At 46.0% G+C, this 16,161-nt stretch overlaps 1 protein-coding gene across 1 annotated transcript; it reads right to left on the reverse strand.

Annotated features, from left to right (window-relative positions):
- Positions 1–545: 545 nt before the first annotated feature.
- STX5 (syntaxin 5) lies at positions 546–15,669 on the reverse strand. Its single transcript, XM_016216377.2, has 10 exons — positions 15,103–15,669; positions 14,007–14,077; positions 13,783–13,838; positions 13,594–13,664; positions 10,204–10,320; positions 10,063–10,119; positions 9,800–9,881; positions 9,230–9,336; positions 8,951–9,072; positions 546–1,289 (listed from the first exon to the last, which is right to left on the reverse strand). Exons 1-10 carry the CDS (start codon positions 15,325–15,327, stop codon positions 1,130–1,132), a joined length of 1,068 nt encoding a protein of 355 aa, XP_016071863.1. The 5' UTR covers positions 15,328–15,669; the 3' UTR covers positions 546–1,129.
- Positions 15,670–16,161: the final 492 nt, after the last annotated feature.

The raw sequence follows: 16,161 nt of genomic DNA on the forward strand, positions 1-16,161 counted from the left end.
CCTCACAATGATGTGGTTGTGGGTCCCGGTCGGGAGTGACAAAGAATATTCACCTCCCTGGAGGGTGGGTATTCCAGGCAGGTCTCTCACTTTCCTGTGACTGGCTTGGAGTTAGTTGGTAAGGGGCTTGGAGGGACCAAGACCCTCAGCTGGAGCTGGGGACAAATTCTTCACTTCACTTTTGACTCCTGGCAGCAGACAGAGCTCCTGCTTCATCCAGCTCAAGGAAAAATTGGGACCAACCAGTTAGAGGATGCAGATGAAACAGGTCCAAATACTGCTGGAGATGGTCCTGGAAGTTGCCACCAATCAGGGATGCACTCTGAGGTCCTGCTGGCCCCTTTGAAGGGAAGTTGCCATGCTAATGAAGTGCTGCTGCCCTTGGTTGTCCTGCCTAGGAGGCCACTGTGCACAGAGCCCAAAGCCTGGCCCCTCAGAGCCATTGGCCCAACCCTTTCAGTTCTTGAACTGGACAATGGGCTCACTCCACTTGTTGCCTAGGCCCTTCGACGCTCCCACCCAGAAATGACAACATGGCTAGTGAGGCTGACAGTCTTGCTGTAATTGGGAGAAAAAGGCTGCAGCGCATTTGGCAGACTGAGTCACCAGCAGCCAAAATTGGGGTTGTACAGGCCGCCGAGGTGCTCAGGGCCCCTGCCTCACATAGTGAGGAGGAAGAATAAAGAGGTCAAGTTCTAACCCAGATGGGAAAGTTGGTCCCTGGGGCAGTTTCACTTCCTCTCCTCTCAGGATGTGAGGAAGGGCATCATCTCCCCTTGCTGCCGAAGTTTCTTTGGGAAGAGGCTGGGAAGGGTTTATAAAAATCTCCTAGTGGAGACAACCTCCCCCACCTACCCCCCAGGTGGCTGCTGCTCCTTTCCAGCCACTTCACAGCAGTGTCCAGATCCAGAACCGTGTGTGTTTCATGGGCCTGAGGGTGGTGAGGGGAGGACAGGGTGGCCAGCCAGAGGCAAAGGGTGGGGGATCAGGGGCAGTGGCCATTCTTAGCAGTTCCAGGAAAACAGGGCCTTTCTCTCAAGCACCCTGCACAGGCTCAATGGCAGCACTGGCCACCTGCCCTCCCAGGTAGGTTCTAAACCCCCACGGAGTGCCTCAGAGTGGAGAGGGTTCAGGCAAGGAAGACCACAAAGATGATGAAGAAGACAATGAGGATGAGGAAGATTTTGACCATGAGCCACCGGTTGGAGGTAACCGACTGAAAGTACTTGAGGATCTCTGAATGGGCGGCCTCAACATCCAGCTGGGCTCCCATCACGTTCTCATCGATCCTGGGGATAGGCAGGGAGGAGAGGAAACAGGACACTGGATTAGAAAGAATGCAACTGAAGCATATTTACTGACATGGGCAGAACGTCACAGTCGTGCTAGTAAAAGTGTTTAGGTGTGTCTTTCCCTTCCCCCCTCTCCCCGCCCCCAGGCACATTACCTCTGCCTTTCTCTCTCCTAAGCTCCAAGGGTCCTTCTGCCTTATAACTTGTTTCCTGAGCCTACGCAGCTCAGCTGGCTCACATCTACTACCTCTGTAACTTTCTAAATAAACTTTCTCCTATAATTTGAAACAAACAAACAAAGTATTTATATACAATATGATCCCATTCTTGTGTGTATATATTTGTGTATAGAAAAAGCTCTAGAAGGGTAATATAAACAAGTCTTGGTTCTTGTTAGAAAAATCAGTTCTGCAACTTATTAGCTGATGACCCTAAGCCAGTCATTTAACCTCAAATCTCATTTTCTTCAACTGAAAAGGAAAAATGAGGGATAACACAAAACTACCTCTCTGGTTGTCAGTCTTACCTGAGTTAACAAACATAAAGTGCTCAACCTGTACTAAGAACCCCCAAATATTAACTGTTATAATATTTCCTCATCAGTAATTTAAAAAAAATTTTTTTGAATTTATTGGAGTGACACTGGTTAATAAAATTATGTAAGTTTCAGGTGTACAATTCTATAATACATCATCTGTATCTTGTATTGTGTGTTCACCAGCCAAAGTTAAGTCAGTATTTATTGAATTTTGTCTAATAAATATGTATTGCATTTGTAATGGGGGAAAAGTTCACAGACCATTCCAGTCAGGAAATCCTGTATTTGCAGTCCTAAAAAACAAATACAAACCTGGGTCTTTGCAAAGGTAGTCCCTGGGAGCAGAGACTTTTCCAAGCTGTGAGGATAGAAAAGTTGGTGGAGCCAGGCAATCCAGCTAGAAAGTGAGAGGAAAGGCTAGGCAGTGGCTGCAAGCCCGAGGTCCTGCGTCATGAGGACTGTGAGCCAATCTCTGTCCAAGTGCGGGAGCCTGGACTGTACCTGATTCCCTATTTATGTTGCAGAAGCTAAAGTATCAGGTTTCCTAGCTTTTGACTGTAATGACATTTCTCAGTGTGGGTGCATTTGTCACCTCCTAGCCAGTAAAGCTCACACTGGCTTTGCTTAACAAAAATGGAAAAATAATAAATGCAATCTAGCATATAAAAGATTTTAAGTGAGAGTTCATGCATGAAAGTAATAGAAGGGAACACGGGTGGTGAAAAAACTACAAATCACTGGGATACTGAGAGGAACGAGCGAGTAGGGGAGTTAGGAAACGAAAATGAAAGGGGCAGAAAACAATGGCTTGAGAAGGAGAGGGCTGGCAGAAAGGGAAAAGGGAAAAGTCTACGTGAGGGGCACAGAAGCACGTCACAGAGAGAGAGCTGTAGGGCAGGGAGTCAAGCACTAGGAAGCCTGAGTCTCGCTAACAAAGGATAAATGACGAAACTGTTGAGGGAGGCACGGAGCCCAGAGGACTGGAAGGGGAGTGAAGTCGGGAACAACGAAAAACAGGAGGTTGAACCGAGAAAGACAGGGAGCCGAGAACTGGAAGGGTTATGGGACCGTGATGAGATGTGGGATTTTAGTTTTCAAGTTTGTTTCCTCAAAACTTGACACTGACTGAGGGTAACTGGGTTATGTTCAAGAGGGTACAAAAACTGCCCTTATGCTGCTGGTATGGCCAAACTCAGTAATAAAGAGTATCGATGGTAATGGAGTATAACACACTGAATATAAAAAAGAAATTACTATTATCCATAGTGATTTTAGAGAGAGAAAGCTCCTCGCCCTGGCCTCGTAGCTCAGTTGGTTAGGGCGTTGTCCCGATACACCAAGGTTGTGGGTTTCATCCCTGGTAGGTTACATATAAGAATTAACCAATGATGCATGAATAAGTGGAACAACGGACCTGGCCGGTGTGGCTCAGTTGGTTGGGGAGTCATCCTGTATACCAAATGGTGGTGGGCTCCATTCCCGGTCAGGGCACATAACTAGGTTTCGGGTTCAAGCCCTGGTCAGGGAGCACGTGGGAGGCAGCTAATCAATGTTTCTCTCACTCTCTCTCCCCTCCTCTCTCTAAAAAATTAAACACAATAAATGGAACAACAAATCGATGTTTCTCTCCCCTCTTCCATTCCTCTCTCTCTCTCAAATCACTTTAAAAAAAATAAAGAGACAGCTCCTTCTTTCCAGAAGAATGCCAGCTAATAAATACAGAACTAAGAGAAATAAAAAATTACCATTTGCTGTACACAATCTCACATGAGTCACGCAAGGAACAAACATCATAGGGCTGAGAAACTGGACATTTGCATGGACTCAAAGTATCACTCCACGGATGACTTAGTCTGACTGTCATCACCTTAAACAAGTGACCAAACCTGCCATAACCAATAAGCGGATAAGCTCATCAAGTGCTGATGGATATGATTGCCTATATATAGCCAGCCAAAAATATTTAACCTAAATCTAATCAAGAGGAAACACTGGACAAGTACATATGCAGGACTTTCTACAAGAGACACGGGCCTCTTAAAAAAAAAAGTCAATGACACAAAAAACAAAGCAGAAGGAAAACTAAAGAGACATAAATGCAATGTGTGAATGTTGCCCGGGCCTTAAAAATTTAGAAGAAAAGCTAAAAGCATTTTTAGAACAGTTGGGGAAATCTGAGTATGGACTGAATACTGGATAGTTGGAAAATGGTTAGTTTGCTCAGGTGTGATAACGGTATCGTGGCTGTTCAGGGCAACACCTCTTCTTGGAGGATGGATGCTTTAGTATTTGGGGATAAAATGTCATCATGTTTTCACTTACTTTCAAATGATTCAGAACAAAAGAGAGCAAGAACAAGAGGGATCAAAGGTGATAAAATGTTAACAGTTGGCAGATCCAGGTGAAAGGAATATAGTTGGTTCCTTGTTATCCTCCCAACTTTTCTGTAGCTTGAAATTTTTTATTTACAACTGGGGTGGGGTGGGGGGATGACTAACATTAGATCAGAAATTTGCATACCTTAGAAAAAATAAGAATCACCTGTTGAGCATCTCAAAAATGCAAATTCTTAGGTTTTACCTCTAGAGATTCTAGGGTGGAGCCAAGGAATCTACATACTGAACTTTGGAATCAATCAGTAGTTTCTGAAGACAGTGCACAAATGCAGATCCACGGGCATCCAGAAAACAAACAGAAGAATGTATCTATTTTTTAAATTCATCCTTTCAAAATTTTAATTTCTTGTGCATGTGGCTGCCCACAAGTTTTCTCTCCTTTGTTATTTCCCTTATAGACTTCATTCTACTGTAAAATTCCTTCTGAGCCATTTATCTGAAAGGGATGGCACTATTCCAATCAATCCAGCCTTTAATCAAATGTAACACCTTAGGGTCCTTCACTTGCACTTTTCTCAAGGACATTCCACTCACATCTATGGAATCAGAATCTTCAGGTTCAAGGCCAGGAACCTGTTTTCTATACCTTGCCCAATTAAATAAGTGAGGCTGCTGATGGGTCATGGAGGGAAACCTGCTTTATACAAATGTAGGTGGTTACCCAGTTTCACATGATCATGGTAAAAGTGCTCTGCTAGATACTGTGGGTATGTTAATGATACATAATGTAACCCCTGTAACAAAAAAGCAAAGACATAGAGAGCTAAAATACCAACAGACAAATTTAAATGAAATTCTAAATAAAAATTCAATCGCTCAAAAGACATTAAAGGAGGAACATAGGAACAAATAACAAAAGGGAAAAACAGCAAATAGTAAAATGGTAGGCCTAAATGCAACCTTAATAAAAATTACATTAAATGTTAATGAACTAAACACTCCAATTAAATTTGCAGCTCTCATCTCAGTTGGCCTAAAAGCAAAATCTGTCATAGCTGATCCCTCTTTTTTAATCTCATTTTCTTTTCCTGGCTCCTAGGACACCGTATCCATTTACTTTTTCCTCCTATCTTACCAGCTGTGCTCCTATTCAGTTTCCCCGGGACTAAGACTGAAGTTCAGAGGAGGACTCAGTGCTTGATTCTCCTCTTTACACACACTCCTTACCCAGCCGCACAGTCCAATTCTGCCTACTCTTGGCCAAGACCTGTCTCATAAACTGCATAGCCCAGCCAGGTGTGGCTCAGCGGTTGAGCGTTGAACTAGGATCCAGGAGATTGGGGTTCAATTCCCAGTCAGGGCACGTGCCCGGGTTGCAGACTGCAGCCAATCAATGACTCTCTCATCATTGATGTTTCTATCTCTCTCTCCCTTTCCCTTCCTCTTTCTGAAATCAATAAAGATATATTTTTAAAAAACCAAAAAACCCAAAAAACTGCATATAGCCACCCGCCTGCTCACTCTCTCCACTTAGATATCTAACTACCCGCTTCTTGTTGGAAGTGTCCAACAGTGAGCAATTTATTTTCCTCCTAAAACTTCGAGTAACCAGCCCTATTTCTAGGGAAGGCCATGAATCTCTTTAGTTGCTTGTATCCAAAGCCTGGAGTTATCATGATAAACTTTTTTCTCTCATACCCTACATTTAGTTCATCAAGTAATTGATCCTGTTGGTCCTGTCTTCAAAACACATTCAGCCCTGGCCGGTGTGCCTCAGCCATTACAGCAACGGCCCACACACCAAATGGTCTTGGGTTCGATTCCTGGTCAAGGGCACATACCTAGGTTGTAGGTTTGCTCCCCAGGGGTTTGAGTAGGAGGCAACCAATTGATGTGTCTCTCTCACATCGATGTTTCTCTCCCCCCCCCTAAAAAAATATATATGTATATGTGTATGTATCTATGTATACATATATATGTATGTGTATAATCCAACTATTTATTAGTCACCACCTTGGTCACCTCTTGCTAGATTACTGCAAAAACCTCGTCACCTATCTCCCTGCTTCTATCCTAGGCCTCTACGATCTGTTCTGACTACAGCAACTGAATGATCCTTTTAAAATAGAAATCAGATAATGTAACCTTTAGTCCAAACCCTGCAACAACTCATGTCATTCAGAGTAAAAGCCAAAGCCTCACATGGCTTTAAAAGGCCCCACATGATGTGGCTCCTCATTTCCCCTCTGATCTTACCTGTGTTACTCTCCTCCTCACTTATCCCCAGCTGCAGTGGCCTCTTTGCTGTCCTTTAACTCATCACATATACTTCTGTGAAAACGCCTTCACATCGGTTCTTCCCTCGGCCTGGTATACTTCCCCAGTTATCTTCATGGCAAACTCCCTTACATTCTCCCAATCTTGATTAAATGTCACCTTTTTATTTATTTTTAAAAATATGTCTTTGATCTCAGAGAGAGGAAGGGAGAGAGAATAGAAACATCAATGACGAGTCACTGATCTGCTGCCTCCTGCACATCTCCCACTGGGGATCAAGCTTGCAACCCCGGCAGGTGCCCTGACCAGGAATCGAACTGTGATCTCCTGGATCATAGGTCAATGCTCAACCTCTGAGCCATGCTGGTGGGGCTAAATGACACCTTCTTAATGGGGTCACCCTTAATCATTCTATTTAAAATTACAACTCATGCCTGATCCCGGTAGCTCTGTTGGTTAGGCGTTGTACTGATACACCAAGGTTGCAAGTTTGATCCCTGGTCAGGGTACATACAAGAGTCAACCAATGGCTGTAACTGGTTTGGCTCAGTGGTTAGAGCGTCGGCCTTGGGATTGAAGGGTCCCAGGTTCGATTCCGGCCAAGGGCATGTACCTTGGCTACAGGCATGATCCCTCAGCCTCCGTTGGGCTGTGTGCGGGAGGCAACCAATCACTGTGTCTCTCTCACACTGATGTTTCTTTCTTCTCTCCTTTTTCTCTCCCTCATTCTCTGAAAAGCAATGGAAAAAAATATCCTCAGGTGAGGATTAAAAAAAATCAACCAGTGAATGAACAAATACGTAGAACAAATAGATATCTTTCTCTCCCTCTCAAAAAAAAAAAAATTGCAACTTGCCCCTTTAAAACTAGCACTCCAAATTAGTTTACTAGCACTCCAGATTAGTTTATCTTACTTTTTTTTTTGAGAGGGAGAGAGAAAGGAAGAGGGAGAGAGAAACATCGATGGGCTGCCTCCTGCATGCCCCCTACTGGGGACTGAGCCTGCAATCTGGGCATGTGCCCTGACTAGGAACTAAACTGATGACCTCTTGGTTCATGGAAATGTTCAACCAATTGAGCCACACCAGCCAGGCTATCTTACTCTACTTTTTTTCTCCTCTACTTTTATTTGTAGCATTTATCACTGGGCAAAAATATATACTGGTCCACTTACTTACTACGTGTATTTTTAATAATCGATCTACCCTACTAGGCTATAAGTTCTACAAGGACAGGGATCTTTATCTATTTTGTCCAAGGCTGTATCTGTATCTCTATAACCCAGTCATTTTCAACCTTTTTCATTTTGCAGCACACATAAACCAATACTAAAATTCTGTGGCACAACAAAAAAATCTATTTTTTGCCAATCCGATAAAAAAATAGGTATAATTTTGATTCATTTACAGTGAATGGCTATGTTGTGTTGGCTGTTATTTTTTTATTTGGCAATCTAAGGGAAAAGAGGTCAGTGTCCCTGACTAGTCAGGTATTGCATGTTTTAAAAATTCTTGCAGCACATGGGTTGAAAATTGCTGCCATAACACAATGAATGAATGCTAAGTGCCAAAGAGGAGAGGAGCGGAGCTGATAAAACGCCTCTTACAGCAGCAGGTGGCACCAGAGGAGCAGAGAGGCCTTCCTATGGGTGGGCTGTGCCTACCTCCCTTGGCCTCATTCTGTACCTCTCTGTCTCTGCTCACTACTTCCTAGCCATACTGGTCTTCTTGATTCTTGAATACATCAAAAATGTCCCATCTCAGAGCCTTTGCACTAGCTGTCCACACTGCCTAGAATACTCTCTCTTTTTTGTATGGTTGGATCCCTCTTGTCATTCACGTCTCTGCTTCAATCAACATCATGGTCTTCCTCACCTATAGTAAGTCACTTTCTTTGTTTTTTTAAAATATGTCTTTTATTGACGTCAGAGAGAGGAAAGTAGAGGGAGAGAAAGAGAGAGAAACATCAGTGATGAGAGAGTCATTGATCGGCTGCCTCCTACACACCCCCTACTGGGGATCGAGCCCACAATCCGGGCATGTGCCCTGACCGGGAATCGAACCACCATCTCCTGGATCATAGGTCAGTGCTCAACTGCTGAGCCACACTGGCCAGGCTAGTCAGTCACTTTCTTTTTTTAAGTCAGTCACTTTCTTAACACATCATTCTACTGTAACTCTCTATATAGTCCTTTCACTGCCTAAAAATTTGTCAATTCTTTTTAACAGAATATGCATATGAATTCCATATATGTATTACAGACCTTAAGCTCTGTGACATAGAGACTTTGCTGTTCTACTCATTTCTTCTACCCAGGACCTAGAACAGTGCCTGACATGGAACAGGTGCTCAATAAACACATGTTGAATTCATGAAGGCAGGTGAACTGGGCCCTGTGGGTGGGCAGGATTCACTGTACTCTTCCAAAGGGCTGTTCCTGGGGACCTTTAGAATGCCAACCACCTACAAGGAAGAGAAAGCTCCTCTGAAGTGAGAAAGAGTCTCACCTCTGAATGGTTTCTTCCTGTTCCTTAACCATGTGTGCCAACTGCTGGAAGATGGAGCCCAGTTCAACAATTGTGGACTCGATGTTCTGCATGGTGTCTGCCCGGCTCTGGATGTAGGAATCCTTCAGAGGAGAGAGAGTGCATATGAGCACTGGGAGCTGTTTTAGGGTATGGTCTGCCTCTTTAGGATCCTCCTAGCTTGCCATTTCACCCATGGCACATTCCAAACACTTGGTTGTGGCCCACAGAGAACAGAGGGGCAGCTTAGAACCTGGGTACCTGCTCGTCAATGAGCTGTAGCTGCTGGCTGGTCCGAGAGTCCATCATGTCGATAGCTACATCCCCAGAGGCACGGGACTCTGCCCCCAAAACTACAGCACCACCCCCTGGAGAAAGAAAGAAGACATGGCACTTTTTTATTGGTTAAAAGTAGCTTCAAAACCCACAGGCTTTGGATTTGAATCCCACTTACTAGCCTTGTGACCCTGGGCAAGTCATTTAACCCCTTTTGAGCCTCAGATTCCTCACCTGTAAAACAGGGGATAATAATAGTTTTCTCAACAGGTGGTTGTGAAAATTATATAAGAGAATGTGAATAAAGTGAGTGCACAAAAAATATTAGTAACTGTTATTCTTCTGAACATGACTGAATTCATCCCCAGCAGTGAGAATGTGGGAGACTAACGGTGGATCCTGAATGCCAGCAACCAGGCTGACCTTTGAGAGATAAAGCCTAGCAGCTTCCTTGCCCCTTCATTCTCCGACCGAACCCCTGCCCTTAAAATATGCCATCACATCCAGAGTAACTAAGCCTTACCCCTCAGGACTCCTATGTGGCCTGTGACTTACCCAGGTGGTTGGGGGCAAGGGGCAGGGCCGACACGGGTGCTCGGGAGAACTGCTCCCGCCGGCTCCTTTGCTGCTTCAGGTTCTGGGGTTGGGGAAGAAATGCAAAGGTCCTGAGGCCTCTGAAAAGCAGGCATGTTAAAAAGATCCCTCCTGTCAGCCCATGACCCTATGCCCTCCCCTTACCCTTCTACCAGTCTCTTTTCCATTACTCTCTTGGACCCTCACCCCCAGATTCCTATCCCTCCTACACAGATTCTACTCACCTCTGTCCTCACTTCTAAAACTGACTTGAAGTCATTGGACATGGAGGCCAGCTTTGACTAGAAGAAAAAGAGAGAGGGTCAGCAAAGGAAGACAATACCTTATTCCCTTTTATCTCCCCGTCTCCCACACCCAGGTCCCACCTGCAGGGAGACCACAATGGTGTTGGAATGGGTTTGCAGGTGCCGGCCACTCTGGCTGCCCTTGGCCTTCACAAAATCTTGAAGCTGGGCAATTTGTTTGTTGAGGCTATTAATGTCCTGGTGAAAGAGCCAACAGAAAAACAGTATCAGCCAAGGAGTCCTCAGCCAGCATCTCTCCCACATGCACATCTCTGGCAGGGAGGGCAGAGTGGGAGTTACTAGCGGTTACTACTCAGACCAAAAGGGCCTGCTGGGATTTTCCGAGCTCTACAGTTTGCTCAGGTTCTGTCCCTGCAGAGGAGAAACAAAGAGATGAGACATGGCCTCATCCATTTGTAAATAAATGACTTGTTTACCTCCTCCACCCTACTGCCCTACTCCACACCAGGAGGCTAAGTTCATGGTCACAGGACAACTTAAAAGGCCGAAATCTTGAACCCAGAACATGTTGACCAACAAAGCACCTGGTGCAGGCAACATGGTTTTCCAGAAGCACCAATGAATTCCTTTTGAAAATAATCACCATGCCCTGGCCGGGTAGCTCAGTTGGTTAGAGCATCATCCTGATATGCCAAGGTTGTGGGTTTGATCCCCAGTCAGGGCACATACAAGCATCAACCAATGAATGCAAAAATAAGCGGAACAACAAATCGATGTTTCTCCCTTCCTCTAAAATTAAAAACACACACTATTACTGAAAGAATGAAAGTTCTGACTTGTTCAAGGTCACACACAATGAGTAGCATAGCCAGGCTTTCTACACTAGACCAATGCCTCATCCACTCCCCAACCCAGCCTGCCAAGGGCCACACTAGACAAAGGAGCTGAAGGAGGCTGCCAGAGAACAGCAGAGAAAAAGAGTGGCTTAGGGCAGCCAGCCAGGGAGGAATCAGAGGAAGAGGAAAAGGGGGAAGGGAAAGAGGCCTAGAATAGTGAGTTTAATAAATAGGTAGCCCGGCTCAGCGGTTGAGCATCAACCTAGGATCAAGGAGATCGAAGGGCACATGCCTGGGTTTCGGGCTCGATCCCCAGTGGGGGGAGTGCAGGAGGCAGCCAATCAATGACTCATCATTGATGTTTCTACCTCTCCCTCTCACTTCCTCTCTCTGAAATCAATAAAGATATATACATTAAAAAAAAAAAAAAAAAAAAGGCTTTGCGAAAAACTAGATTAGACAACTAGATTCTATCACTCCTATAGTCTCCCCAGTTAGTATGCCCCCTAATAGTATCCCAGCCCCAACCATTCTCTTGAGACTCCTGGACGATTTCCACTAAAAACTGGTCTGTCCTTTTGGAAAGTCGATGCGGCCCTCCTTACAGTTATGTGTCCAAAACTACATAGCAGGTTTTTTCCCCATAATATCTCCTCTCCCAGAGCTTTGGGTATAAGGTAAAGGAACTTTTTGTTCTAAATCCTCACCCAAGGATATTTTTTCCATTGCTTTTCAGAAAGAGTGGAAAGGGGAGGGGGAGAGAGAGAAACATAGATGTAAGAGACACACATCGATTGGTTGCCTCCTGCAGGCGCCCCAACTGGGGCAGGGGACCAAGCCTGCAGCTGATGTGCCCTTGGTGAGAATTGAACCTGGGACCCTTCAGTCCAAGGGCCGAAGATTCAACCACTGAGCTAAACCAGCAAGGGCCACAATGATCTTTACAACCAGCCACCAATCTACCTTTAAAGCCTCATCTCCTGTCAATTACTCGTTCAGTCAACAAGTATCGAGTACCTACCAAATACCAGACACTGTTACAGGCATTTGGGATACATCTGTGAACAAGCAGAAAGAAAGAAAAATTCTCTGCTCTTGGGGAACTTACTTTTCTTTTCATTTTTGAGGGGGAATGAGGAAGGTGGGAGGGAACAGAGGCAAACAATAAACACAATAAGTTAATTATACAAAACGTTAGAATGTATCAAGTGAGATAAAAATAAACAGCCCTGGCCTACGGGTAGCTCAGTTGCTTAGTGCACCATCCTGATACTCCAAGGTGTGGGCTTGATCCCCGGTCAGAGCACACACAAGATTGAACCAATGATGCACAAGTAAGGGGGACAATGCGCTGTTTCTCTCTCTCTCCTCCCTCCTCCTTCCCCTCTAAAATCAATCAAATTTAAAAAAAAATTTTTTTATAAATGTTTTTATTAATTTTTTGGAGAAGGGTAGAGAGATAGAAATGTTGACAAGAGAGAAATGTTATCAATCGGCCGCCTCTTGCACGCCCCCCCCCCCCCCCCCCCCCCCCCCCCGGGGATGAGCCTGAAACCTGGGCATGTGCCCTGGCCAGGAATCAAACCGGTTGACCTCTTGGTTCCTGGGTCGATGCTCAACCACTGAGCAACACCAGCTGGGCAATAAAAAAATTTTTTAAAACCACAAACAACAGAGCAAGTTAAGGGAGGTCAGTTTTGGTGTCTGGATTTATTAAACAGTACAGTCAGGTTAGGTCTCCATGAGCAGCTGACATCTAAGCAAAGACTTGAGCTTTCCCTTTTAGAAGTCATACCTCTGCACGGACTGTTTTCTCTGTCTGGAATGTTCCTGTTCCTCAAGGGCTCTCTACAAGCCTTGAAACCAGCTCAGATTTGACCTCCTCTAAAAAATCTTTCCCAGTGTTCTGGACTATCTCATTCATCTTTTTTTAAAAAATTTTTTGATTGATTGATTGATTTCAGAGAGAGGAAGGGAGAGGGAGAGCTAGAAACATCAATGATGAGACAGAAACATCGATTGGCTGCCCCTGCATGTCCCCCAGTGGGGATTGAGCCCACAACCCGTGCACATGCCCTGACTAGAATTGAACCATGACCTCCAGGCTCATGGGTCGAGCTCAACCACTGAGCCATACCGGCCAGGCTTTTTGTTGTTAATCCCACTCAAGGATATTTTTTTCATTGATTTTTTAGAGAGAGAGTGGGAGAGGAGAAACACTGATGTGAAAGACACATCGATGGTTGCCTCCTGCATGCACCCCGACCGGGGACAGGCATCAAGCCTGCAACAGAGGTAGGTGTCCCTGACTAGAATTGAACCTGAGACCCTTCAGTCCACTGGCCAATGCTCTAACCACTGAGCCAAACCAGCCAGGGCTCATTCATCTTTTTGTAGTATCTTTTCTGTACATTCACCTCCTACTCATGTTACGGGGCTGGATACCTCTTCTAGACAATGAACTCTTGAAGGCAAAATCTTGCCTCATGTTTGTGAGACAAGTGCTCGGCACAGTGCTTTGTACACAGCTGATCAATCAATATCTAATGTCTCAATAGATGAGCAAGATATTTGGGGCTGACTCCAGAAACTTGCTCTGGGCCTCCATGGGAATGGGAAATGATGAAAGTGATCTGACTGGAAATCTGGGCTCTCTTGATAGCTAGTAGCTCACCTGTTTGATGATATAAGTTAGCTCCTCAATTTCCACTGCTTTGTCGTCAAAGAGGGACTTGCGCTTTGCCACTGCAGAGATAAACAAGAAGCCATGACGGGTTACATCAAAGACAAGGCTCAGGGAGAACAGTTCCTCCACCCTCTTTGGTTCACGGACCCATTTCTGAAACACCCCAAGAACACTCACAGATTGTCAGCTTCTCCAGCTTGGCAAATGTGTTGCTGAGGTCCTTCCCAATGTGCCTGCAAGCAAGCATTAGTGAGAACACTGTGGGAAAGAGCAGGAGACAGCCTATTCCCACATTAGCTCCAGCAAAATCCATTCCAGCCATCACAGCCAAGGCCACCAAAGGCAAGCCTACTTCTCCTCAGACACTGTATCAGCCCACCACATAACTTCTCTCAACTCACTTGGCCATGAGGGTGAATTCACTGCGCTGCCGAACAGCACGAAGAGCAGGTTTATTTGCCTGTATTCCATTCTGAAAAGCAATGTTGAAAGAGGTGAAACTCTAGTTCCCCCCTCATTACCAGCTTTCACTGTTCTCAAGTGCCCACTAAACTCTCTTTTTAGTACTGATGGTGTTCCCCATCAGAGGCTCTAATTTTACTAGTAGTAGCAGCCGTAGTAGTAGTAGCAGTTTAGAACACAGGTTTGAAGACAAGTAGACCTGGGTTCAAATCTTGATTCCATCACTTAGTAGCTGGGGTGTATAGGGCAAGTTATTTAAACCATTCTGAATCTCTATTTACTCTTCTATAAAATGAAGACAATCCACACACCTCCTTATTGTTGTTGCTAAGATTAGATGACATAAAGGTTATAAAGTATTTCAGCCAAATAGCTGGTATACTGTAAAAGGCTAAATAAATAGCTTGTATTCTATTTTTCCAATCAGGGAATCAAAGAGGATAACTGGAAAGCTCTTGGAGATCGTATAGAAGAGCAGTTGTTAACAAGTGCTGAGCAGTAGAAATATTTGAAATTACAGTCACTCAGGCCTCACTAAGGTTCAAGTCTGGGTCAAGACAAGGGAATGCAGTTTTTAAAAAAGTATTCCAAATTGATTTTGATAAAAATTAATTATCTAGAAAACTTCCTTCATTTTACAAAGTTATAAAAACTGAGGCCCAGCTAACTTCCCTGTGGTCACAGAGCAAGCTTGGGTAGAACTATATCAGAACTAAAATTTAAAGTGGTTGTCTATGGGCTAAAGTCTCTTTCCAGAACCTGTTCCTTACCCAAACCAAATATATCACCGTCACCTCTTACCCTGACATATTCCTTCAGGAATAGCAGCAACCCTACCCTCCAGGCTCCTCGCCCAAAAAAAGTTTGCTTCTAGGTAGCTAGCTCATCTCTTAATAGATCCTACCGCCCCCTCCAAGCCTGATCGAGAACTGATCAGGTTCCCCACAAGAATTACTTCAATCAACAGTGCTGGAACACAGCCTCTCCCAGATCTGAGTAACGCCCGCCCCTGCCTTTCCCACTCCTGGTCCTTACCTGACGGCTCTGCAGGGATTTGCAGGCAGACAGGAACTCCTGGGTCCGATCCCGGCAGGACATGGTGTCGGGAGGGGGAGGGACCAGGGCCACTGGGGGGGGCAGAGGGGCGATGTCGCTGCTGCTGCTGCCAGCAGTTGCAGGGGACAGGACCTGTGTCTTTGAGAGACCCAGGTAGACACCCTGATCCGTGTTCTTAGACCCGTAGCGTTTCCGCGGGATCATTGAGACGCATAACCTCGGACTGTTGTGGAGGGGAGAGTGTCATTCTCCAGGCCTCTTCCCCACAGATTCCCCCCAACCAGCGAATTCTTGGGCCCCAAAGCCACCCGCAGATCCTGGGGCCGGCCAGCAGCGGGCAGGGCCCCACTCCCTCTCCGGCCTAAGCCGTTCCTCTCCTCACTCTTCTAACTTGGCTCGGGCAGCCAGAGCGCGCGGGTCGGGGGCCCTGAAGCAGAGACAGGGCCAAAGGCAGGTCCCGTGGCCCCGAAGCTCCAGCCTGGCCTGTGCAACTGCCCCAGGCCCCAACTGGGCCCTCCTGGATCCACGGCTTCCTTCCACTCCTCAGGGAGAAATGGTAACGGACCTTCCGAGGGGGGACACACTTCGGTGGGCGGAGGGGGGGGGGGGGATACCTCTGGGTGTTTATTTGAAACAGGAAGTCCCACCCCCTCTCAAGCCCCGCCTTCCATGGGACTGCAACTACTGATTAGCTAATGCCGACGTCTTTCTCACTAGAGGCTTTCCTGATTGGACACCGAGGTATTCGTTCACCGCGAGCCGGGCCAGCAGGACTTGTTCGCTCGCCCCTGGTTCCCTTCCCCCCCGCCCGTCGTCGCCCCCGGAAAGCCGCTGCCCCAAGCTGACACGGCGGCCAGACCACTCTCAGAGCAAGTCCTACCTCCTCTCCGCCGCCTGCCGCCGCCGCCACCGCCACAATCTTCTGGGTCGTCACCGCCTACTCCCCGGGCGCGGAAGCCTCCGAAACCGGACTAAAGACTAGAAGCCGCCACGTCACCCACACGTAACCCCACCCCCGGTGGCTAAGGGCGGTGCCAC

This window comes from Miniopterus natalensis, chromosome 11 (genome assembly GCF_054644295.1).
Source record: "Miniopterus natalensis isolate mMinNat1 chromosome 11, mMinNat1.hap1, whole genome shotgun sequence".
NCBI classification, from domain to species: domain Eukaryota; kingdom Metazoa; phylum Chordata; class Mammalia; order Chiroptera; family Miniopteridae; genus Miniopterus; species Miniopterus natalensis.